The 24,960-nt window shown below is 35.2% G+C and overlaps 1 protein-coding gene across 2 annotated transcripts in view; it reads left to right on the forward strand.

The window, feature by feature from the left end:
* SHPRH (SNF2 histone linker PHD RING helicase) overlaps positions 1-24,640 on the forward strand; it is a 49,835-nt gene extending 25,195 nt beyond the window's left edge. For both annotated transcript variants that reach the window (XM_053973758.1, XM_053973757.1), the window contains 16 exons: positions 1,894-1,982; positions 3,775-3,864; positions 5,859-5,966; positions 6,466-6,608; positions 8,429-8,602; positions 8,916-8,978; positions 10,029-10,254; positions 11,134-11,277; positions 12,556-12,657; positions 13,499-13,570; positions 15,299-15,487; positions 19,433-19,525; positions 20,068-20,154; positions 20,589-20,767; positions 22,591-22,671; positions 23,894-24,640. In XM_053973758.1, the coding sequence (XP_053829733.1) occupies positions 1,894-1,982; positions 3,775-3,864; positions 5,859-5,966; positions 6,466-6,608; positions 8,429-8,602; positions 8,916-8,978; positions 10,029-10,254; positions 11,134-11,277; positions 12,556-12,657; positions 13,499-13,570; positions 15,299-15,487; positions 19,433-19,525; positions 20,068-20,154; positions 20,589-20,767; positions 22,591-22,671; positions 23,894-23,990 (1,937 nt within the window). In that variant the 3' untranslated portion in view covers positions 23,991-24,640. The remainder of the gene's footprint in view (positions 1-1,893; positions 1,983-3,774; positions 3,865-5,858; positions 5,967-6,465; positions 6,609-8,428; positions 8,603-8,915; positions 8,979-10,028; positions 10,255-11,133; positions 11,278-12,555; positions 12,658-13,498; positions 13,571-15,298; positions 15,488-19,432; positions 19,526-20,067; positions 20,155-20,588; positions 20,768-22,590; positions 22,672-23,893) is intronic.
* Positions 24,641-24,960: the final 320 nt, after the last annotated feature.

A 24,960-nucleotide genomic window follows, 5' to 3' on the forward strand; every position in this document is an offset into this window, starting at 1 on the left:
GTTTGAAATACTTCGTTACAACTGCAGCTTGGAGATAAGTGTTTCTGATAGAGTTATGTGCTTAGAAAGAGTTACATTCTGATGTAATGCTTCTAAAATACACTAGTAGCAAAATTATGTTTGGCCTATTTTGTAAACCAGATTGATAAAAATTTCATCTGATGAGAAACAAAAGCAGGACAAAAGAGGCAGAGTTCTGGTCTGTAACTCCTCCCCTAGTATTACTCTTACACTCAGTCTTCTTTATCAGGAAGGGGGAAGCACACCTTACATAAAAGTGAGGCCATGAATTTAGCCTTAGTATAATTGAAAACTTATAGGTCTAATTATTATTAGTCCAAATTTAATTGCTACAGGCAAAGAAAGAAGTAACAATCACATTTACTTGTTTCTACTTGTCCTGCTTTTCTGCTCATTTTTCTGCTTAGGCCCATCCATACTCTGAGGTCAGTGATTTCATAGATGTGGTGGCAGTACAATTGCCAGTTGTCACTACCTTCATTGGGAGGAATAAGATGTTTGTGTTGATGGTTTCTTCCTCACACAAGGATCCAATGAGGGTCATTTTTATGTTTGCTAGCATGTTTGCATCTTTCTTCATTGGTCTGCAGCTCCATGAAAATGCCAAATTTAGTGTACATAATGCCTTTTATGAATGTTACATACTCTTTCTTTGTTCTCTTTGTTGCCCCTAAAACCAGTTTTGTCCAGCTCTAAGTCTGCATTTCTTTGACTGTCGGTGAGTTGTTTATAGCCATGGCTTTCTTATTCACTGCCAAGCCTGTGCACCATCTCTTAGCATCCCATGGCTGTACTCTACACTGCATCCTCTATCTTTACTTGTCAATTGCCTCTGCTATTGTTACTAGGCCTATATTTCCCTACACTACATCATTGTGGTAGTTGTAAATATCTCATTCTACATGGAATAACTGCTTGTTACTGCTGTCTATATAAAGCTGTGTTTGTACCACACAAAGATAAATAAAAGTTTAAAAATATACAAAAAAATAGCCATAGACACCTAGTGAATTACAGAAATTGCTATCACAGCTAAGCCAAGTAAAAGGTTCAGGCAGGTCAAGAATAATTCAAGGGAGGCCTGACAACCTTCTAGCTAGCAAATTCAGCGCATAGCTTTTGGCTGGTTACTAGTAATTGCAATCCTATATCACGGGACTACACCCTTAAAAATGCAACTGCTTCAATGTAAGAAGCAGCAAATCTTGTTGACATAAATTGGTACACTTCCATATAGATAGGATGATGTTTTTTGTTTTACTCTCTTATCTGTCTTTATGCATTTCTTTTCTCTGTACTTCTCCATGTTTTAAGAGTCTCTAAGAGACTGGCTAAGTAAATTTCTATCAGTTGAGAAATATTTTCTGAGAAATGATTGTGATGCTGGCAGCTTGCATCAGTAGTTATGCTCCCTGCATGTACCTAATCATTTCTGCATTTCTGAAGTATGACACAACTTCCATGGTTTTCACTGGAAGAGTGAAAAATGCATTTGCAGTGCAAATTTAGCAGTGCATCACTGCAGTGAGTTGTAGATTATTTAAGTGCAACATGAGATTTTTTTTTGGATTTATGCAACCATGAATACATATTTTAAGATTAGAGGTTTACAGATTTTACAGTCACAAAATATATTTAATTTGGAAACTGCATTAGTCTTTATAGAATATCATATTCTGTCTTTTACCAATTTTTGGCAGGGAGGAATGACTAGGAAAGAATTGCTTGAAGACAGGAGCCTTAATATGCAGACTCTCTTGAGAACATGTTAGTATGTTACAAGTAATGTAACACTTGTAAGGTTATAGGTGTTTGTGTATTTGAAAACCAACACAATGTGTCTGTGTTTTTGCTACTCCTTTCTTAATGCAGGAGAATATGCAATGGCTGCGGAGCTGTACAGAGAAGTACTAAGATCATCTGAAGAGCACAAAGAAAAACTCAAAACGGATTCCTTGCAAGTGAGTGAGCATTGAAATGTAAAGTGACATAGTTATGAACTGGAATACTTTAGATTTAATTTAAGGTCAGTCTTTTCTTCATTCCAGTGGTATGTTGAATTACTCTTTCAGCCTGCTGTAATGATAACAATCTTTTCATCACAATCTTTAGATAGGAATCTGTCCCATGACCTTCATGTTTCCTTTTTTTTTTTTTTTTGGACAAAAAAAAAAAAAAGCTACTGTGTTTCTAAAAACCTGCTTGTGAGTTTTCTTGATGTCCCTGAAGCAGCGTATGATCTCCACCTGCTGTTCTGCAGTGTGATTAACAAACTGAATTCCTAGTCTGGTGCATATGACTGTGACTGCTCATGTTAACGGCGTTATATTACATCCTGCAATTACAGAATGCAGGGTTTGCACTGAGAGTGATATTAACGTGCCAAATGATAGAGAATAATAAAATATTTGCACTGCAGAAGATAAAAGGGCATCAAAACATGAGAAAGAATTGAAATGCCTTTTCTCTTTGGGCATTTGGCTTCATGCCCTTTGAATACTATTTTAAAATATTAGTATATTTTCCTGATAAAAAAGTCATAGTTCTCTAACATATTTATAGCTCTTCAAGAGCTATCAGTTCTTAATTAACCAAAATTTTCTTCAGCATAATAAGAGATTTAAAATTTTAGTGACACATAGATAAGAAGTGGTCAGTTGTCTGTCTCTTTATTTGCTTCTATGAGCAAATTATTGTTTGATTGTGTTGCATGTGGTCACCTGATGTCTCTGTTGTGCTTTTTTGATTCTTCCTTTTCCTCTGTGATTTTCTGGTGGCTTTTTTCCCATAGCATAGATGTGTTAGCATAAACTTTTTAAGCTGCTTATAGGTTGTTAATTAAATTGTTCTACTGGATTGTACAATTCAATAAAGTTTTTGATTTCCCCTCAAAGTATATGCTGCCTAATATTGCCTTAGTGTAAAATAAAGTAGTGTAAAATAAAATTTTACTTCTGTTAAGCCTTAGTTGTGTAGGATTAGCTCTTTGGGATAATGGCAAATCACTGCTGTCCAGTCCTCTTACGTGACTGAGAGGGCAGAGATAAAGAGAATCCAGGATGTGAGAAGGGCACAGGTTTATGATAGTGAAGGTTATTAGTATGAATTTGTGGGAGCTGTGCAGGAAGCATATTATTGGTCTGGTTTGAAAAACAAAGAGTGATGCCAGAGAAGAGGAGCAGAGTTTATATTAATAATCAAATTTGTTTTCCCTAAAAGTATACCAAAAGTTCATGTGTTCTTCAATATCTTTTATTTCAGAGAAATGAAAAATCTGAAAAATTATTATAGCTCTTGGGATCTGGTCTTTTCCTTACACTTTATTTTGCTTTAGATAGGCTAAATGAATTGTTTCATCAGAATATTCCAAAAGATATTTACCAATTAAAGTGCTCTGAGATAAATAATTTGTTTTTCATAATAGTCAGGGGCTGTTTTAATTAGGAGGGTGAGTATGGCGTAGGATCTGATGACCTGGTATCACACTTGCCTGCTGATTTGCTTTTGGGATGTTAAAGAAGGTCTTTTTAATATTTCATTTTCTATCCTAGTAAAATGTGGAATCTTTTCTTTATAAGATGCTTCCATCTTACAAAGAGGGAATCTTTCTCTTCCATTAGCAGAGAAAGACAAAACTGATTTTAAATGCATGCTTATTTCTTGCTGTAAGCTTTCATTGCTCTTCAGGTTTTTCCTGGCATGGATGTTGCAATGGATTTTTTCATGATTGCTCTTGACTTTGTGTATATTTAGAGACTTCATTCTACACATAATTTGATGGAATTGTTGGCAAAGCACCCAGGAATTCCCCCGACTTTGCGGGATAGCAGACTTGCAGAAGAGGTAATCATATTTTGTTTTCACGTAAATATTGAAAAGCACATTTTTATTTTTTGTCCCCTCAGCGTTTTCTCCAACTAAAGAAACAACAATTCATTTCAAAATAAATAGCTTTTGCATTAACTACATACATTTTCCTTATACTTAGTAAAATCAAGAGTTGTTTACTGTGTGATGAGAGCAGAAATGTCCAGTACAATATTGGACATTGTTGTGAGTCTGTTTTATGGAAATTTTAATAATTTTTACCTCTAAAATGCTGTTTCTCCACCCCCACGTTCCTGTGGAAATAACTTACATAGATGTAAAGATAAAGAATAAGATAATGATAAAGAATGTGTCATCCTGAATTCTTCTGAGTCCTTTATTTCCTCGCTTTTTCTTTAGCATTCCTCATTTTTAACTTCAAATAGTCAGAGTTTTCTGTAGGTTAAGTTTATTTTTCTTTGGTCAGATGAGCAAATCACTGTATATCACTTTCTGTATGCATAAGATTAACTATATCCTTAATCCTAAACTGGCAAACTAGCTGGGATTACTCTTCCCTGCTGGTTACTTGCAGTAAACACAAGGACAGCATTTGCAAGAGAACATCATTGTTGTGTCACTGTTTGGGCTGGAAGGGACCTTGGGACATCTCTAGCTGAACTTCCCCCTCAGAGCAAGGTCAACATGGATTTCTGTCCAGGTATCCCAGGGCTTTATCCAACTGGCCTTTTAAAACCTCCAAAGAAAGAGATTTCACAACTTAACTGAGTAGCCTGTTCCATATACTTCATATAGTAGGGAGGTTCTATGTGAATTTTTTTCCTGTTGCAATTTATGGCTATTGTTCCTCATTCACTTGCCATGTACTTCAGTCAAATGCCTGGGCTCCCAATCTTGGTGATTTTCTTCTGCCTGCTGGGAAGCTGTTCTTTAATAATCTCTAAGCTTCTCTCCTTCAAGTTGCACAGGCCCTGTTCTTCCAGCCTCTCCTGTTTTATGCTGGTGATGAGTATCTGTCTTACTATTTGGCTATCTTCTGATATTTTATCATTTTTATGCAAATTCTATGTAAGCATGGCAGGTTTTTTTGTTTTAATGAGCCTTGCTCTCCTAAATAAATAAAGTTTGTACCTGACTTATAGAAGTTCTACAGAAGTACTGCCTGCTTTTTATTGACCTGTAATTCTAGCGTTTTTTAAATACCACATTATCCTGGCATGATTATAAAGAAAGCTGTTAGAAAATTTGTTTTGTTTATAAATGTGATGCTGAGGTGGTTTTTCATAGCTACCTTTTGCAACTCCTGTCCACTCCAGGTAAACTGGGCTCCGTAACAACAATATGCTATCTTAGTAGTAGCAGACACAAAAAGACTTAAACATACACTAAAATGCATAAAATAAATGTATGTAGTGAAATCAGTATGTAATGGTGTAAGATACACCTAAGTTGTTTGTTCATCAGTTTCTAAAATACAAAATAAACTGGCACTGCTTTTACACTGGTGGCACTTAGATGCCAAGCAGGGTTTCACTGTTAGAATTTATCTGAAAAAAATTATAACTGATGATGTAATGAAATTTAAGCCTTTCTTGTTATTTTATGAGTAAGTTTTATATGTAAGTAAGTTCAATTGTGCTGGTCTCAGACTGTTCTTGGATCTTTTTATTGTTTGCTTATTCAACACAGACAAGTAAGAATACTGGGTTATATTCCAGTTCCTTTGTAATGCATTGTATTCCTATTGTGTTGTTTGGGCTTACCCAAAAGCAAAGTTGTACAGTTAGCATCTTTATAGTAATTTGTCTTCTCACATGTTTTTTGTGGCTTACTAATAAATGCTGGATTCTAGAGGAAGAAAAAAATATTGCTAAATATTGCTTACAAATGAAAGTGGGTAGCACATAGGTAACTATTTAAAAGCACTATGGTAGTTGGGGAGTTTTTATGTTTGCAGTATTCCTCACAAATATGATTTGTGCATAGTTTGAACTCTTATTTCCTTACAGGCAGAACAACTCCGACAGCATTATATGAGTAAATCCAACGCAGAAGTTGCAGAAGCCCATCAGGCCTTACAGCCAGTTCTTCAAACCATTCGGGAACTTCAAAGAAAGGCAGGTACCTCTTAAATGTTTTGCCTCTGACTTTTGGCATTTTTAAAGAATATTATTTTCATCTTTTTATCCAGAACTCTAGCTGTTTATCTTTCACCTGTTAAAATTACAAGGTCACTTCAGTGTTGTTTTATTAATTTCACAGGGAACTTTGCTTTCTCTGATTAAATGATCTTTTCATCTGCTTTTGAGAGAGAGAGACAAGGAAGAAACTTTGAGATCACAGTATCTCCATGTGGCTGTTCTGTGTAGATAGCCTTTGTGAATCTGACTCTACTAAAGGAATTTAAAGGTGTGGAGAATGTAGACAGTTTCTTAGTCACGTGTTTACACATCAACAGAAGATGGGATATTTTTTTAATCATGCTCATCCTCCACTTTTCATGAAATTAGTCAGTCTGTGTTTGACCATGGCTTAGAGATCATTACGCCTCTGCTGCAATGAGTGGATTGGTTTTCTGTTGAATGTTAAAGGATAAATCTCTTGTTTTTCATACAGATACATTCAGGTTCTCCTTGGTGGTTGGATGTCATCCAGACAGCAATACAGTATGCCATCGATGAGGAGCTTGTTCAACGTGTACAAAACGAAATAACCTGCAACTACAAACAGCAGACAAGTAAACTCTCCATGGCAGAGAAGTAAGAGAATAACTGAAACAGGCTGTTAAATGCAGTTAAATCTACTCAGGTCTTCTTACAAGTTTGTGCTAGCTGTTGCAATTAGATAGCAGACATTTTTGCTTCAGGGCATCTGGACTGCAATTATGTTTCAAAACCAGTCCCTGAAAAAGCACAACTAGGTAGAAGACTTGGAAAGAAAACTGTTTTCTCTTAGATAAGCATTCTTTGAAATGTTCTTCTGCATTATCTACTGTGGTTTTACAGTCTTCTGTACTCATGAAACTGCTGAGTAAGAAGAATTCAAAGTTTATTACATTAAAATTGAGTAACCTCTAAAAGAAATTGGCTTGCTTAAATGGAAAGTATACAGACAATATCAGAAAATCCTTGTGTAACGCCATAAAATAGCATCACTGTTTTTCTGAGCAAAGAATTTGAAGTTGGTTTCATGTTCAAGACAACAGTGTACCACTTCTTTCTGGGTTCAATTACAGAGTAATGAATTCGGAAGGGACATCCAGAGGTCGGTTAAATCAACCCCCTTTTTAAGATCCAGACCCATGCTTGTTCAATTCAGTAAAGCTGCACAGAGATTTGACCTGTTAGGTATCTCCAAGGAGGGAGATTCAATAGTCTCTGTGTGAAGCCTGTTCCAGTATTTGGCGCACTTGGTGGAAAAAAAAAGACATTAAAATTATTTTACCTAGTTAATATTTCCTGTGTTGCATCATGTATACATTGTCTCTTGTTCTTTTGCCAGGTGCCTTTGACAAAAGTTTGACTCAATTGTCTCTGTATGTTCCAGTTAGATAAATATAGAAAGCAATAAGGTCTTCCCTCAATTTAACTTAAACTTAAAACAGTGTCTTACCAAGTTCTGCTGGTCAGTGGTGGAAGCAACAAGTATTCTGAATTGAGTACTGGATATGATTAATCCATGGTATAGTGAGGGAGATTTTTATAAAGCTGGTATTATTTGGCAACTGATGATATTAACAGCAGACTTGTAGTTTCAATTTACATTTATTTTCAGACTGCCTGGTTAGGCAAACTTTGTCTATGTTATATTAAAATGCACATTACCGAAATAGGTTATATTGAATGCCAAGCTTTAGTAGTGTAAAACCTGTGCATTGCTCTCTGCACTGTACAAAATTGATGTCTTGGATCAAACTTTCCTTATGGTGTAGAACCACAGTCTTGTGCAGCAATGTCAGACCTTGTAGGAACGATGCACTTTCTTTCAGCAACAGACTTCTGCTCTCAGTAAAAACACAATGTATGAAGTGCTTAACTTGTGTTTATGTTTGTGTTCATTACCACAACACCCCCCCAATCACAAAAGACAGCTAGGTTTTTGGAGAATAGTTTACTGTTATGTCCATTTAATAAATTTAACTTTGAAAGCTAACTTGCTGAATGAAGTGTATTTTTGTGACGGGTGCATGTGTCTGCTGTGAATTGCACAGGTGCATTGAAAATCATTTTGTTGGCCAGCAGATACAAGTAAGACTGTATGTGCAGTGGTTTCTATTTAGTAGATCTGCATTGTGAACCAGAATATTGCAGGTTGGTGTTCACTACTAGTATTTGGCCACACCTCTCAAGTCTTGGAAAGAGTCTTTCTAGTCTAAAAATACCAGGCATCAGCTCTGGGGATACACTGGAGTGCTTTCTGACAGCATTGCATATGGTAGTAATAAGCATTTGCTTGTGGTACCAACTTTGTATGTTGTCCTAGATTGCTATTTAGCTACTTTTCTTCTACTCTAAAATACTGAATCAAGTTTGGCTTTTGTGTCTTGGTGTACAGTAATTTCTCTTTTTCTTTAAATCAGATTCCGTGACTGCAGAGGCCTTCAATATCTACTCACAACCCAGCTGGATGAAGTGAAGAAGTTCCAGAAGATTGTAAGAGAAGCAGTGAAAAACTTAGAAGGGCCTCCTTCAAAGCAGGTTATTGAGGCTGCCACTATCTGCCATTTGCGACCTGTTAGACTGCCACTTAACAAGTAGGTCTTGAAAACTGAAAATACACCTTAGATGTCTATTACTAAGTTTTCTTTTATTTGAAATAACATAAAGCCTTTATTAGGTACTCAGGAGCTGTATGCACACAGATATCACAGATCTGTTTGTTAGAATCATGACCTTTGGTTTTACTTTTATAAAATCTTCTAGTGTCAGCTATATTAGTGTACATATGACTGTTATTTTGTTCTTTTTTAAGAATGTTGTGTACTTTTTTATGTTGGAATAGGGGTTTATGATAATTTGGTTTCTGATGAAATTGAGTGCATCTGTTTTCAATTTCCTGTATTGCAGCTGTGTCTTTTGTAAAGCTGACGAATTGTTCACAGAATATGAGTCAAAGCTCTTTATGCATAGGTAAGTTCATAGCTTTATAAATTTCTCACTGTTAGAAAAAGTGAAAGTTGGATTGGTTTATGTTGTCTGAAATAAGTTTATGACCAAATGACAGAGGCTTCTTGCTGATGGCTTTGATAGTAATTCTACTAGGTTTAATTTTCTGTGTAAATTTCATTTGAAGAAGTGGTGTTCAAGGAATGAATACATGCTGCTTTCTCTCAAGCCACTATAAAATGACCATGCATCTGAAATGAAGTGGTGGCATGTTCAGAAAGCATGTGTGCAAATACAAGTATGCTAATTTAACACATATTCCTATTTGTGCAAATATTTATTTGCAGTCCAGCTGCAAGTGGTATAATAGCACCCTCATTCAATGTTACAATGAGAGAAGAGATCTCAGACAGGATGAAACTGGAAGAAGGGTGACACCAGCACAGGGTGTCAGAGAAGTGCACAATAGTGGGCAATACTGAAAGACATAGATTACAGCTCTGTGCATGCTTTCTTTCGGACTTCTCTCTCTTATATCCCTCACAATGTCAAAATTGGATTGAAAAGTCTTGAGGTAACTGAGAAAACATTTTGAGAAGTGTTTACCAGTGGGAGTTCTGCCTCATGACTGCTGGAATCAGGAGGAATCGATTATTTCTAAATTAGCATTATTTGTCAAGGAGAGAACTGGGAAGCTGTACTGTTCTTTCACAGTGCAATACACAGCAAATTTTGCATCCAAGTTTAACTGTAATTCTTGCTTATATAATAAGTCAGAATTGAAAATTTTTTAATGAATGTGACATTAATAACTACTGAAAGATGATTTATCTGTGTAAGCCTTTACAAAAGCTATAGATAATTTCGGGCTGACAGAATGGCCTGAGGATTGGTACCAAGGTCACTGTGTTCAAAGCAAGCTTTTGATTAGGTAATAAAACAGCTGTTTATATTTGCTTGGTTTGCATTATCCTTTAATCATATATAAGAAAGCTGACATAGATGATGAATAAGTACAGATGGATATGGAAGTACAAAATCAGTGCTAAGTGCTGTGTTTGGTTTGTTTTGAAGTGTTAAAGGCCAAATGGCAATATTCGAGGAGATGATAGAAGACCAAGAAGGGCTTGTTGATGACCGTTTGCCCACCACAAGCAGAGGGCTCTGGGCAACCAGTGAAACTGAGCGTGCTTTGAAAGCTCTTCTTTCCTTTGCCAAAGCTCACCGAATGGATGTTAGGCTAACCGAAGAAGGGAGTGTATTCCTGGAACTCTTTGAAGCATGGAAAAAGGAATATAAGGTACGGTAAATTACATGGTGATCAAACAGATGTGTGATCCATTTAATTTATTATAAACAAATTGCAGCTGAATATTAGCACATCTAAGTTGTATTCCTGAAATTAGGGTTTGCCTACCAACCTTTTCCACAGTGCTTATTACAGGATTTTATTTTAAATTATTTATACATGAGCTAATAGTTTCTAAAAGCTATACTGGCTACTAATCAAATTACGAAGCACTGTAATTGCATCTATTAAGACAGTATAAAGATATAATTAAATGTGTTCATCTGTTTACTTGAATCAGAATGTAACAAGACTCAGCAAATCCAACACTGGTCCATTCTGTGATTCAGGTTACCTTCAGTCTTGTGAAGAAGGAGCACCGTTTTTTCATGTCAGCCTTTACATTAGGAAACAAAAGATGGGACTAATATGCCAATGAGAATGAAGACCAGTGTTATGATTCCGTCTCTTGTGACTTGGAAATATTCATTCAGTTGTCTGTACTACTCTAATATACACTGAGTTACAAGAATGATACTCTGTGAAATAACTCTTTTTTTATTCAGTAGGGTTTTTTTTTTTGTTTTGCAAGGCATTTTGTTTCTGAATTTTTAGTTGCATTAATTATTGTAATACTAGTAGTTGTAGAAGAAACGAGTGACAGCTATTTCTAGTTGTTTATCCAGAGAGACTGGAGAAGAGAACAGGCAAAATGATGTCTATACTGCTTGTTTTCCATTAAAATTAGTTGTGTTGTGGCTGAATGCTGTTAAGAAATATTATCTCTTCCTCCAAAAAGATTCTCACATTTCATTTTACATTGTATGGCAGAGTCACGTAAGTGTAACTCAATTCAGTTCTGCTGTTCACTTGTATGGGGTTTTCTTGCAGTTACTTCATGAGTATTGGATGGTCCTTAGGGATCACGTGTCTGCTATTGATGAACTGGCAATGGCGACAGAGCGACTGAGAGTGCGTCACCCTGATGAGCCAAAACCAAATCCACCAGTGCTCCACATTATAGAACCACATGAGGTAGAGTACTGGGCAGGAAAGAATGGTTTCTTTTTGAAGGAACCTATCTCCTACAAAAATAAAATCCACATCTGAATCTATGTGTAATGTCTATAATGTGTCTCTGTTTTCATTTCAGACGGGCTTGGTGGAGTGTAGAATTCTTACCTATTTTTGCGTTAAGTACATGGGCCATCTTGAGCTTGTAATTGTTACTTGAATATATTTTTGCTAGCCTTCTGACAGAGTGGCATGTTTCCAAGAGACTGCTTTCCTTTCAGCAGCAGGAACTTCTTTTCTCTACAATTGCCCAGTTTTCCAAGCCGGGTGGAAAATTAAGTTGACCTGATTCCTTACCCGTATTGATACTTTTCACAAATACCTATATAAAACAGAAATAAACACATCAAAGAGGAATCTTTTTTTCAGTATTTTGAAATTTCTGAGCTACCCCTGGCTCTGTTTATGATGATAGCGAAAATGTTGGGTTGATTTAACCTCTTAATTTTTTTTTTTCACCAATTGAAGTGTATTTTCTATAGACACATTTTGTGCTTTTTTTCTGTGAGATTGAGTTAGATAAAACTGCTTCTTTCTATAAGGAAATCAATTTCATCTCTGTATTAAAACAATTTTTTAAAAGGAGCACTTTGCTTAACAAATGCCTAATAAAGTCTTAAGATTTATGTATGTATATGCAGCCATAAAAGAAACACCCATTTCTTTGGCCTTCATCCTTCAGGTGCCTGCCTTTTCTGCAATATTAAACTTCTCCACTATCAGCTGTAATTAATCTAAAAAAAAAGTCAGCTTGATGTTTCTATCTTTGTACATGTTAAATCAAAAGTGGAAATTTCTAAGAAATATAAAGAAAATAATTGTCTCTTACACACTGTTTTTGGAACCAGCAGTTAATTCTGATATATATATATATATATACACAACTGAAAGAAAAGAGATGATAAATTGAAGGAACTTCAAAAGAAACTTCTAAAAATTTGGGTTATTTTAATTTAATTTTATTTCTGTAAAGAACCAATAACATAAATAAGCAATTTTGTGTGCCTTCTGTGTCTCAGCCCATTCACGATGCTGTGTTCATACTGGGTACAGGAAAGGAATAGATAATCAATTTTGCCCAGGAAGAAGCACATCCTAAATTTCCAGCATGAGCTGGTTTTCTGTCTGTCTCCAGTAAATTACTCAGCTGAATTTCACAAAAAAATTAATTTAAGCCTTATTGTAAAACTTAACTTTTTTTTTTCTCTTTTGAACACATATTTAATGTTGTTTTCATAGGTAGAGCAAAATCGAGTGAAACTTCTGAATGACAAGGCAGTTGCCAAATCACAGCTTCAAAAGAAATTAGGACAACTTCTGTACCTCACTAATCTGGAGAAAGTAAGATTAAGGGTGCCTTGGTCTTTACCTAAGTGATTTACTCTGTTTACCTGTGGAAGGGAAGAAACCTACCATTATTTTTATTTAAAACTTCCATCTTAAAGAAATTTTTGTATTTTCTATGAAGACTTGTTACATTTTGAAATTCACTGTGCTGTTCTTTATGTTACTGTGTGCTCATAAAATTATTTATTGCATTATATATTTTAGTTACTTGTTTAATTACATGCTTATTAAACTATGAACTAGTTTTAGATGTGTAAAGTTTTCATTAAAACTAACTGGGCCATGTTTAGTATAAGCCTTATAAAATTATGTAAGTCTCTGCATACCTTTGGTATTTTACTAAGAGCTTACTGAAACAGAAGAATAATCATGTCTGGAGTTTAAGTAAGTGTTAAAAAAAAAAGCAAAACAGACAACCTCCATGTATTATATGTTATTTTAATCATAATGTTTGAGTAAGTGCATTTATGTTAAAGTAAGCATAATTGAGTAAAATTTAAGTGGTTTTGCAACCATGTGAAGCTGACAGAAAATATATGGAGTTTCTTGTTTGAAGCTTGTATTTTACCACAATTTTTCAGAGCTGTTACAGAGCTGCAGATGCCATCAGAAGGACTGTAGAATGAAAAATGCTCCTTTGCTCCTTTTGCTTACCATAAGTTACATATATTTTAACTCTTCAAGATGGACTTGAGTACATGAATATGCTTTTAAAAACACGCAGTGTTTTGGTTTGATTTGGTTTCTTTTAAGGGCTTCATTATTAACTTCTAGAAGCTTGTTTTAAATACAGAATAACAAAATATTAAGCTTATTTTTTTTTTCTAATTTGTAGTCTCAGGACAAAACTACTGGAGGAGTTAACCCAGAACCATGTCCAATCTGTGCACGTCAACTGGGAAAGCAGGTAAGATACTTATTCAGCAGGTTTTAGTTTTAGAACATGTTTAGCTAGAGGTGAGCCAGTCGTGTGTCAAATTGTCAAGATATGTTTTTAAATTAATGTTATATTGAAACAGGGAAAATGAGCTATTTCTGTAATGTATCAACCAGCCTCTCCCCTGAAATAACATCTTTCTCAGATTCAAGAACCTCTGCTTCTTTTAAGTTTTGACATCAGTGCTTAAGTGTTCCAAAAATGTGTGTTCATGATTCTTTTATAACTCTGAAGTTACGCTTTTGGCAGAAAGATTTATTTCCCATTTATAAGCTAACAGAAAGAAGTAGTAGGTAAACTTCTATTGATACTATTGTATTTTATTGTAGTTGTTCTAATTGATAGTATTTTTTTCTTCTAAAGAAAAGGATATTACATATGCAAACAGTAGCAAAATCCAATAGAATAAATACTGGCAATGTGGATTTCTTTCCCTGCTGAGCTGCAGGAGTTGAAATTTAAGTGAGACTTAATCTAGATTATAAAGTACAAAGCCGTAATTTCAACTTGATTTACCATGCATTAGGGAAAACCATAAAAGGACTCATATATGGTAAAACTAAATTGTCTCTTTCTTTTAGGGTAGCTATTTTAAGGAGATTTACCTTCTCTTTGCATTATAGACATGTGTAAGCATGAACTGCTGTCCTGCCGTTTTTCCAAAATCCCCTCTGTGCTCTTTTTCCAAGGGTAATACAGGTTTTTACAGACAACAGCTGTTGGTCCCATTAACTGCCGTTGTTCTTTATCTCAGAGCTGGAAGAGCTCACTGAAAGGGAAAATAATATCTTAACTTCCTTTATCTTTTCTTAACAGCAAGACTGCTTCTTTAGATGATAGAAACGTTCATGTTTAAAATACTTCTCATTCTGTTTCTGCACAATTGAAAAAACTTTACAAAGCCTAAAAGACCCGCTTGATAATCAGTGGTTTAGTCAATCCCTTTGCTACTTGGTCCCATGAAAGCTTCTAGTTTTTCCTCTTGGAATAACCTAAAGAACAGACTAGTACAGCAAAAGGTATTATTTTGGATTTCAAAACTACTGGTCTACAAATTGCTTCTCTATTATGGAAGGTTCCGGCTGACATGTAGATGCTCTAGGCTCACAAGGGGAGAACAGCTTCTGCAATGCAATCTTGTTTCACATACATTCTGTCGAAAAGAGATTAAGACACTGTATAAAATCTTACTTCTTAAGTCCCAAGATGCTGTCTGGGACTTACCAGTAGGGAAAAATTAAAGCATTTTGTCTATCACGTATTAAATAAGACCAATCTAGTACGAATGCACAGATAAAGAATTTTAAAGAAGGCAAATAAAAACATTTTTAAAATTTTTTAAAAGTATGTAAATACTTAATCTATGTTTACATATAAGGCATTAAGAATCATCTTTCACAGAAATGGAAGATTGTAATGTCTTTCCTGAAGTTCAAAACTGAGACAATGGAGCAATGTACAGTAAATTCAGAGACTTCCTGTAGATCATTAATGTCTCTATGCTAAAGAACTTAAAAATTCAGGCTTTTTAGCAACTGGAGTGCAGCAATTGTAAAATTCTGCTTTAATTGGATTAATATAATGAACGTAATTTCTCTATGAAAATGTTTTTTATCATAGATTAGTACACTGTTTTTCTTTTGCACTGGCCCAAAATTGAAACTGTGTTGTGTTTGGGTTTTTTTGTTTCCTGCATAGTGGGCAGTGCTGACATGTGGACACTGTTTTTGTAATGAGTGCATAGCAATCATCATCCAGCAGTACAGTGTTGGCACCCGCCGGAGCTCAATTAAATGTGCCATTTGCAGACAGACAACATCTCATAAGGAAATATCTTATGTCTTCACTGCAGAAGCTGCAAATCAGGAGGATGATATTCCTGTAAAGGTAAGTTGTTTGCAGGAGCTCTGTGGCCCAGATTTTCAGCACTGCATATTTGTTGTGTTTTGTAGCATACTGCATTTAGGCTGACAAGTATATTATATAGTTTTATAAATAGTTTGTCCTAATGACAAAACCTCTAGACACAAACATGTAGGAATTCAGTCCTGATTGCACTGTTGTATCTGTTTTTTTTTGTTTTTTATTTTTTTTACTAAAGGAGAGTTTTCATTGGGTTGAAGAGACAGCATTTTTATGAGTCTTTAGCAATACTGACATATATGTAGTGCATAGGTACAAGTTTGCTCTGTATGAATGTCTTGTAGAATTGTCTTGTAGAAAAAAACCTGTGCTTATTGTGGAAAAAATAGAGGATTCTGGGCTAAAATGCAAAGGTAAAATACATTGATAATACTTTGATTTAGATGCTGCTGTCTTTCATTAAGATATGATTATAATACAGCTGGACATAACTTGTCATAATTTTAATCTGATTAGTATAGTTTAAAATAATAACTAGTTGTGCTGACAGTCTTCCATGACATCTGTGCAAGTCTCCTTGAAACTCGCACAATTTCTAGTGTTGGTGCCCTGTATTTGAAGACATTGCTACCACATTCTCACTAGTTATTTCAACCTCCCTGGACAAATGGAATTCCATTTTATGAGTAGATGATTCCTAACTCGAATTTTTAAAGTAGTTGACAGTATGTGGCACCAGGGGGAGTAAATAGGCTGTATTTTTCAAGTGCTACTTCTCAGAACATCATTCAGGGCTTTTTGCATATTAATTCCATATACAGTTTAGAGATATCACCCTGTTTCTAACAAAATTTCAAACATGTTTCATAAATTACATTAAAGAATAACTAGAATAACCAAACTTCATAAATAAGACACTGAAAGAACATGTCATCTGCTCTTCTGTGTAAAGAGTTGTAGTGTTTTCTTGAAGTATTTCTGCATCAAAAACTTTGAACGAAGCAAAAATAAACCAAAAATATGCATTCTGTGTGAATTTGTTTGAGCAAAGCTCATTCTTAGTTCACGAAAAACTAAAAATTTACACAGTAGCTTCACTGTATTTACTACTTAAACAAGCAGCACTGTTAAAAATAAAAAATTCTACCTCGTATTCCTTTTAAGTTTACAGTTTACAAAGAATAACAAACTTACTATGGTTTCTATAGAATTCTGAGGTTAAGATAAGTATCTTTCAGGACAGATATGAAAATTGTGTGATTTATTCAGTGTTTTTATTTTAATCTGAGCTTTCTCAATCCCTATCAAAGTATTCACTACCTCTCTTTCTTTCTAAATTCTTATTTTACTGACACTAACCATCTTAAGGTAATGCATTAGCTGCAAAAGGACTACTGTAAATGGAAGCAGTTTATACTGAGAGAGAGATTACTGGCATCCCTGCATGTTTTGGTTTTGTAAAAGATTCCTGTGTCTGGTCAGTATTACAGTGGGTGTTGCCAGCCTGTCATCTGAGACAGAAATTGTTTGTTAGAGGGTAGTTTTGGTTCTAATGTTAACTGTTCCATAATTCATTTGAACTAGCCAATTTGTTTATAAATAGTCATCTGAATATTCAACAAAATGACAGACACATGGTGTAGGGCTAATGAGTAGGATACCATTTTTTTAAGACAGACTGAAAAACAAAGTGCTTCTGTCAGTTTCATCTCTCCACAGAGAAGAAAACTGACATTTTTGTGTGTGCTGTGAGCCAAAGTTTTAGTCACTTGTATACTTACTTCAGTAAGTATAATATAGTTTAACATAATGTAGACAAAGGGATGAAGAACTTGTCACTGTTATCTTGTTTAAAAAGATAACTTGTGACCATTTTGAGCGTTCTTTTTTGCGCCATAGTTCCCCTTACTGATCTTGTATGAAGTCACCTTTGTGACACCTGAGTCACAGGAATCTGAAAGGTGGAAAAATCAACAACAGTGCCTAAAGCTTGCTATCTGTTATAGCAGGGAAAAGAACCTATGATATGGTCTAAAAACAGTTTTTGAGGAAAAGACAATTAGAACAGATTAGCCAAGATTGTCATCACTGAATCAGAGATGAATAGTATTGGAAAAGCCACAAATGATCCTGGAATTATGGAGTGAGACAGAGCAAAAATTTAATAAAGTAGAAATTTATTTAGATTTAAGTGAAATGTGCCACTTTGAGCTTGCTAACATAAGTAAAATATGCTGTTTAGTCTGGTAACTGCAGTGCTAGCAAAACTTTCTCAGCTAAGGAGAAAGAATGCAAATTTCCAAGCTAAAGAGATAAAAGATAAGAAAAACTCCTCGGACCTTGAAACAGACAGTGCAGAGTGACCCAAGAGTTCTCTCTGTACTTTCTGACAAAAACTGAGTACAAGTGTAACTATCTGTAAGTGTAACATGAAATCAGAAGAATGAATATGCATGAATCTATTGTTAAATTCTATAAATATGTAAATTAGCTAAAGTAATAAAAAGGGAAATAGTTTTCAGGAGCACGCATGCCCTTTGAAGGGAGATCCTGGCGTGCTCCCGGCGCTATAATAAAAATACATACCATGCCTTACAAATCTATCAGAATTGTAAGGTTTCGATTTTTCACTGCAATTTAGGAGGAAGTCCTAAAAGCTAGTCTTGGATCTCCTAACTGTAGGTGTTTATGATTGGCAGGCAGCAGCCATAGGGCTGCAAATGTATCATCCTTTCAGATCAGAACACCTGCCAGTAGCTGTCCATCTGACTTTGCAAACAGTCAGATAGACAGTCAGTGTCTACCAGGTGCAACAGAAATGATGTGGAAGAAAGCTGGTTAGTTTCTATGTCTGTGACATTGCAGAGTAGGAATCACTGTGGAGGACCCTGGGTAATAAGAGGCACTGCTTACTGCAGCCTTTGGTAAAACAGTCTGCAGTAAGTCTTTTACATGTTAGCTGCCTAATATGTGAGTGATCAAGCAGCTTGATCTCAGCTTGTGCTGAGACTGCTGACATCCTTCCCAGCCAATTCTGCATGCAGCATGACTTCAGTAAATTTGATCTGTCATTGTAGTGAGCCAACATAGTTAATTCAGTGTTCAAAAGACAGGTGCAGACAGAAATAAAACAGTATTTGTCCTGCTGAATCTAGCACAGTTTGAAATGATGGTGTAGTAAGAAAGTAAAGGCTTCTTTAAAAAAGACATTGGGTAAAGTTGCTGTAATAGAAAGTACATACTGAAGGAGATGGAAAAAGAATTGCATCTCATTGTATCCTTTCGCTGACCTAAGGGGAAAGGGAAGAGTACATAAATCAAAATGGACAAGATGTAGAATAAATTATTGGGTTCATTAAGCACTGAAATACTTATGAATGCAGAATAGAAAGATGTTTTCATTGCAGCTCACCATCATTCCAAAATTAATTACATTTACAATTTTCTTACTGCTTTAAATATAATTAACAAGCTTCATAGTACTGAATGTAAGTTTGATGTTGCCAGAATGAGAAACAAAAGCAACATAAATAGCATTCAGGTAGGTTTTTTTTCTTGGTCTATTTTTAAGAGGTGTGAAGGTAGGGAAATTTTAATGTGAATTTGAAAGATTCACTAAAGACTGTGCCACAAAGTTAAACTGCAGGAGGCCTAATGGGTACGTTTGGTGCCACTGCCCTGCTTGGGCCATCTGTTTTTCGTCATGCAGAACTAGAGAGTGTGTCTGCATGGCGCTTCATTCATGTGCTGCCCATGCTGTTACACGCTGCTGATCCTAGTGCAGTGCGTTATAAGGGAGAGGTAAAAGTAGTTCAATGCTACTTAACCTGCCCTTCCTCAAGACTGATCGTTGTTAACTTTATGTAAGATGTGTAAGAGACCTAATATAACATCATTTAATAAAGCAATGAATGTGGAAGGAGTTTTTACTATCCTATTTTACTAATGTGCTTCTTTTACTTTTCAAAGGGAAGTCACTCCACCAAAGTGGAAGCTGTGGTCCGAACACTGAAGAAAATTCAACTTAAAGATCCAGGGGCTAAGTCCTTAGTTTTCTCAACGGTATTAATCACCATTTTCCTGTCTTGTGTTTGCATGTGTGTTTTGAGTTCAAAGCATTCATAATATTTTCAGGAGCTAGTTTAGCTACCAAAATGTTGACCCACTCTGTACAACCATTTGATTGTTTTGAGGATTTGTAGGGCAAATCTTGTAACTGGAACAAGAATAATGATCATAGCAGATATGAAAGCTTGTTTCTTTAAAGGGCAAACACTTAGATTTGCAAGGAAGCAGTAGAAATTCTAGATAATTTTAAATGTGATGTCCAGATATTTTTGATACATAGTAAAGCTGTTTTGCAAGTGGCTACCAGTTTCCTTTATTCAAGTTGATCTTTCTAATTAACTGTCTTAGTTTTATGTCAGATTTGGTTTCTAGCACACAATTTCTTTAAAAAATTGCAAATCCTAGCATTTTGAAAAGCTTTTAAATTTACTCTTTGTTAGGGAAGTTAATTATTATTTTTTAGTTTTCATTGCTGTTTGTAATGTTGAGTTACTTTTATTGTGTTGTGTGGTTTTGTTTTGTTTTTTTTTTTACAGTGGCAAGATGTGTTGGATATAATTTCAAAAGCTTTGTATGACAACAACATGGTTTTTTCTCAGATCAATGGAATTAGTAAATTTCAGGTACATAAAGGATATTTTTCTTAAATTATTTTCAGTGGGAAAATCATAGTTCATAGAAGTTAATCTGATCCTTTTAGCTTTATTGGTTCATTTCAGAAACTAAAAAAGCAGCAAATTTGTATTGCAGAAGCTTTAATCTCTAACTTATTCATTCTAAAAATTATAATATCAAAAATTCCTAGTTTAAAGCATTTGGAGATAAACAGTGCATTCACTTTTGAGAAAGATGCATTGGCGTGGAAGTTAAGGATGGGACACACTGATCAGTGTTGCAAGAAGTTTATGCCTTCCCAAGACTGTCATATATCTGTTCTGGGATGCAAGATTGTCACTCTGGAGCCTGTATTAGCTGCCATAATTTGTTGAAAATATAGTCCTGTCCCCCACACTCTTCATTGAGCTTTTGTCACACTGCTGTGATGTTTGCCTTTTAGGAAAACCTGTCTGCATTTAAATACGATCCCAACATCAATATTTTGCTGCTGCCTCTTCATACTGGTTCCAATGGACTAAACATCATCGAAGCAACTCATGTTCTGCTTGTGGAGCCCATTCTGAATCCAGCACATGAGCTACAGGCTATTGGCAGAGTACATCGTATTGGCCAAACAAAGTAGGATTTACAATTGTGTTCAATGAGATATGATCCAGAATAGATCTGAAAAAACCTTGTTCAGCTGCTGCCCTATTTTATGTGTGCCATTGATGCCTTAGTTTTTAACTTTGGACTTCTGCTTGCAAAAAATGTCCAGAAATGTGTTAGCTTTGCAGGTCCAAGCAACTTATCATTTATATCATATATGGCTACATTCAGGTGTGGCCTTTCTGAGTTTCCTTGAGAGGCTCTTTCTAACTGGTCACTCTCAGCTCCAGATTAGGAGCTGCATAAGTTGTTGGGGTTTTTTTTGTTTCCTTGTTTTGGGGCTTTTTTTCAGTTGGGGTTTTTTTTCCAAAAAGAAAGTTATAGCACATTCTCATTAGAACTGGTAAGTTTTTAAACCACAGTTCTGCCCTCGCTCCTGTCTTTTCGAAGACATTAATGAGTTTGCATCTCTTGTTTGTTTCAGTGTTGTTGCTCTGATATAGGTAGTACTGAACACTTTAAAAAGGTTTTAGAAAGTTGGTCGTCAGCATATGAGATGTATGTGTTTTTCCTAAGGTCTCATGATTTTAGAAAAAAATATTTAAAGCTCAGTACATGAAGAAGAAAAATAACTGCACTCAATTCTGGAATAACAATACTGTAGAATAATAGTGGGGGTTGTGTTCTGGAAGTGGACATGATGGAGCGTATATGTAAAAGAATGTTATGAACAGGTGGATATTTGTGTGTGAAGGTAAAGATTTTGAATTAACTGTGAGGGCGTAGGAAAGATTGATTGCGACAGCCCACACTGGAATTCTACATGGTGCTGGCACTAAAGGTGTGGCAAAAACGTTGCAATAAAACCACCAAGAATACTTTGTACTTTTTAAGAATTAAGATTTCAGCTAGGCTTATTTTTAAAAAGGGCTGTGTCCCAAGTACACTGAGCATTAGGGAATACTATTAAGTGTCACTGATGCAAGTATTACCAGTTCAGTTCTTAATTACTTCTCTTTTTTGGGGGTAGACCTTTGTCTATGAATCCAAAAGCATTCCCTCTACGTTCTTCTGTGAAATGTTACCTGCCAAAGTTTCAACCTAAGACCTGAAAACCATCTAAGCATTTTCAAGGATTCTTACCTTGAAAAATGTTTATTCTGGGGAGCATGGTATGCTTTTTCATTTTTTTTCCTTGGATCTGACTTTTTTCCATTTTACTTTCAGGTGCCTGTCACTTTTCTAAATTACTGCTTTCTTTTTTAAAATTTTATTTCATAAATGAGATTTTAATTTTCTGGTATGTTTATTGACATTTTGGATTTTTTATTTTACCAGTGTTTATTGACTACAGGTACTGACTTCTTTTAAAAAAAAATTGTGTTGCTGTCTTCAAAAATACTATTAATTAAAACTCTGGATATTAGGTTTAATTATCATCACATTGAGCTCTTGTCTCTTGGAATAATTTGTGACAATGAAGTATGAACATTGTATATAACTAGTGGGCAAAACTCTTTTTTTCTTTAGGCTCTGGAGGAATTTTCTAGTAAGGACACAGAAAGCAGAACTTTGCCCTGTATCTACATTAGGATTTTACCTAATACAGCTTACATTCATTTAGTGTGTGATCAGTGAAGTGAAAGTGTGTTTACAGGGAAGCACTAAGCACTCTGAAATGCCAATGGAAGTTGCTAATCACTTCTAATATTTATTTCTTAAAAACCAGAGGCATATTTTCAACACTTTTAATAGAATTAGTATGAGACAAAAATATGGTTATAAACTTTGGCAGTAGCAGTACAACTTCTGCTCACTTATGGTGGCATTTTCTTTTTTTTAAACACATTCAGATCTACGATTGTTCATAGGTTCCTGATAAAAGCAACAATAGAAGAGAGAATGCAGACTATGCTGAAAACTGTAGATAGAAGGTATGTGTTGATTTTTTTTTTTAAATGCCATTATTGCACTGAAAATGAAAACGTGGCTCTCCACCATACTTTTATTATGGTTAGGAATGTATATCTTCTATATAAACTTCGACTGTTCTTCAAACTGTTTTGATTGCCAAAACAGTTTTAAGACTTCAAAAGTTTTAACTTGGTTCCAGTAACTTGCAGCTTAAGGTATTTTAATTCTCTGGAAAATATTTTGGTTATGTTTTGTGTATTTTATTTCATAAAAGCCCAAGTAATAAATTATATATTATGGTGTGATTTATCTTTTCAGTTTACCTATTTTCATTGGTATAAAAACATTGCAATTGATGGACTAGTACTAAGCCTGCCACTAGAGCAACAATATATCATAAACTCTAACACAGGACATGGGTTCTTTCTTTTGTTATTTTATTTTTTTAATCCTACAAACCTCATCTGATGGTGCTGTGTCACAATTCTTGGTTTCACAGTCCATGCAAGCATTGCCCAGATGCTAAGTCATACATGAGGCTGGTGTGCAGACACAGAAAGCAGTTCTCACTGTGGTTTATCTTTCCAAAATCTATAAGCAGTGATGGTTTGGAGCGGGACTAAAAATGCTATTTTCATTCCTTATGCAGGCAGTGTAAGAGGTTTGTACCTTTTAACCAGATGGTATACACATGACAAATCTAGGAGGAGGCCTTAGTTTAAGGAAATTTTGCCTGTTACAGATAATGAAACTAAAAATTACATGCACATCTTTGGCTGTAGTTATGGAATATTTCAGTTTTAGCTCTTCAAGAATTATATATTATCCTTATCTGTGAAGTAGCACTACTTTTACACATAAAATTTGGATAAATGTACAGTGGTCAAGTGATCCCATGAGGGCTAATATTTTGAAAGTAATATTAAACCTCATGCTTGGAAGTTCAAGCAAATCCCTTAAATGTTAAGAGGTCAAAGTGGATTATTCCATGGTCTGCTGCCTTTCCAGTGTTTGGTGTTGATCACATTTGGGGACAGCAAATGGACTTTTTATGTTACTTAGAATGTGCAGGAGCAGTAGCTGATGAGTCTATGTGTTTCCTGGACAGAAGGTGTGCTTTCCTGCTGAGCTTCAAAGCTGAGCAGGTATTGACTCTGAACTGTATGCTCTGTCTTCAGTGCACACAGCTCATTACTTGCACTGATTCTTTCTCTGATGCCCGCGTGCAATTTTTTCCCACAGCCACACGAGCTCTTCCATGAAACAGTCAGAAGCGTCAGTGTTGACAGTGGCAGATTTGGCTGAGCTTTTTACAGAGGAAACTGAAGAACTTGAGTAAAACATTGGTTTGACCTAATGAAATTGGAAAGTACCTGACCCAGTAAGCACCAGGATAAAATCCACTTGATCTGTCGTTCCTGTAAACATCATCTAACATTTGTCTGTAAGAGAGCAATTGGAAATTGAGAAGTCTCGATTTTTACCGATTTATTCTTTGGTGATGGTCACAGCAGCACACACTTCTGATAGCAGTGGATAAAAGTTGCACTTTGCACATTATACAAAAACATGGATATTTTTCTCCAAAGAACATTTGAGCTGGATGCTGAAACTGAGATCTTGGACACTTGGCTGAGAGGATTTTTACCATCAGGCTTGATCAGCTAGTAGCTCAGTCTGAGAACAAAACCATGTGTGTGGTTGGGTGGGAAAGGGAAGCAGAAAAATACAAATCTAGTTTTTTTTATTGTACAAAGAGTTGTTAGAAAGAATGACTGTAAATTAGTATTCTTCTATAAAAAGCTTGTTAGATTTAATGCAGAGATATTAAATGTCTTATTGTTAACACTTCAGATTACAAATGTTTACTAATAGTTTGGATATTTGTATTAGGCTTTTAGATATTCACAAAGACTTTTGATGGTTAAATATTTCATTGTTAATGCTTACTCATGGCAAAAAGATGATAATTAAATTATGCTTTTTGTATGTGTGTTGGTCTGGTGATCAGTTAAAGACTTGAACTTGCTGTACTTGTTTTCACTTGAAGCTGTGACTAAGTTAGTGCTCTGTTTGAAAAAACAAGAAAAGCTTTTGCTACAGAATTTTCAAAACTTAATTGGTTACACTACTGATCACTTCGTAATTGTTTCTGTGCATTGTCTCACCCTGATCTTTTTTCTAGTTCTTCCCCTTAAAGTTGCAGCAATCTAAATGTACAAAATACATGAAATTATGATAGGCAGGCTAGTTATTAAGTCCCTGGTCTAAGTTAGAAAAAGTGTGGAGAAAAATGGAACTTTTGTGAA

The sequence above is a fragment of the Vidua macroura genome, chromosome 3 (genome assembly GCF_024509145.1).
Source record: "Vidua macroura isolate BioBank_ID:100142 chromosome 3, ASM2450914v1, whole genome shotgun sequence".
Taxonomy (NCBI): Eukaryota; Metazoa; Chordata; class Aves; order Passeriformes; family Viduidae; genus Vidua; species Vidua macroura.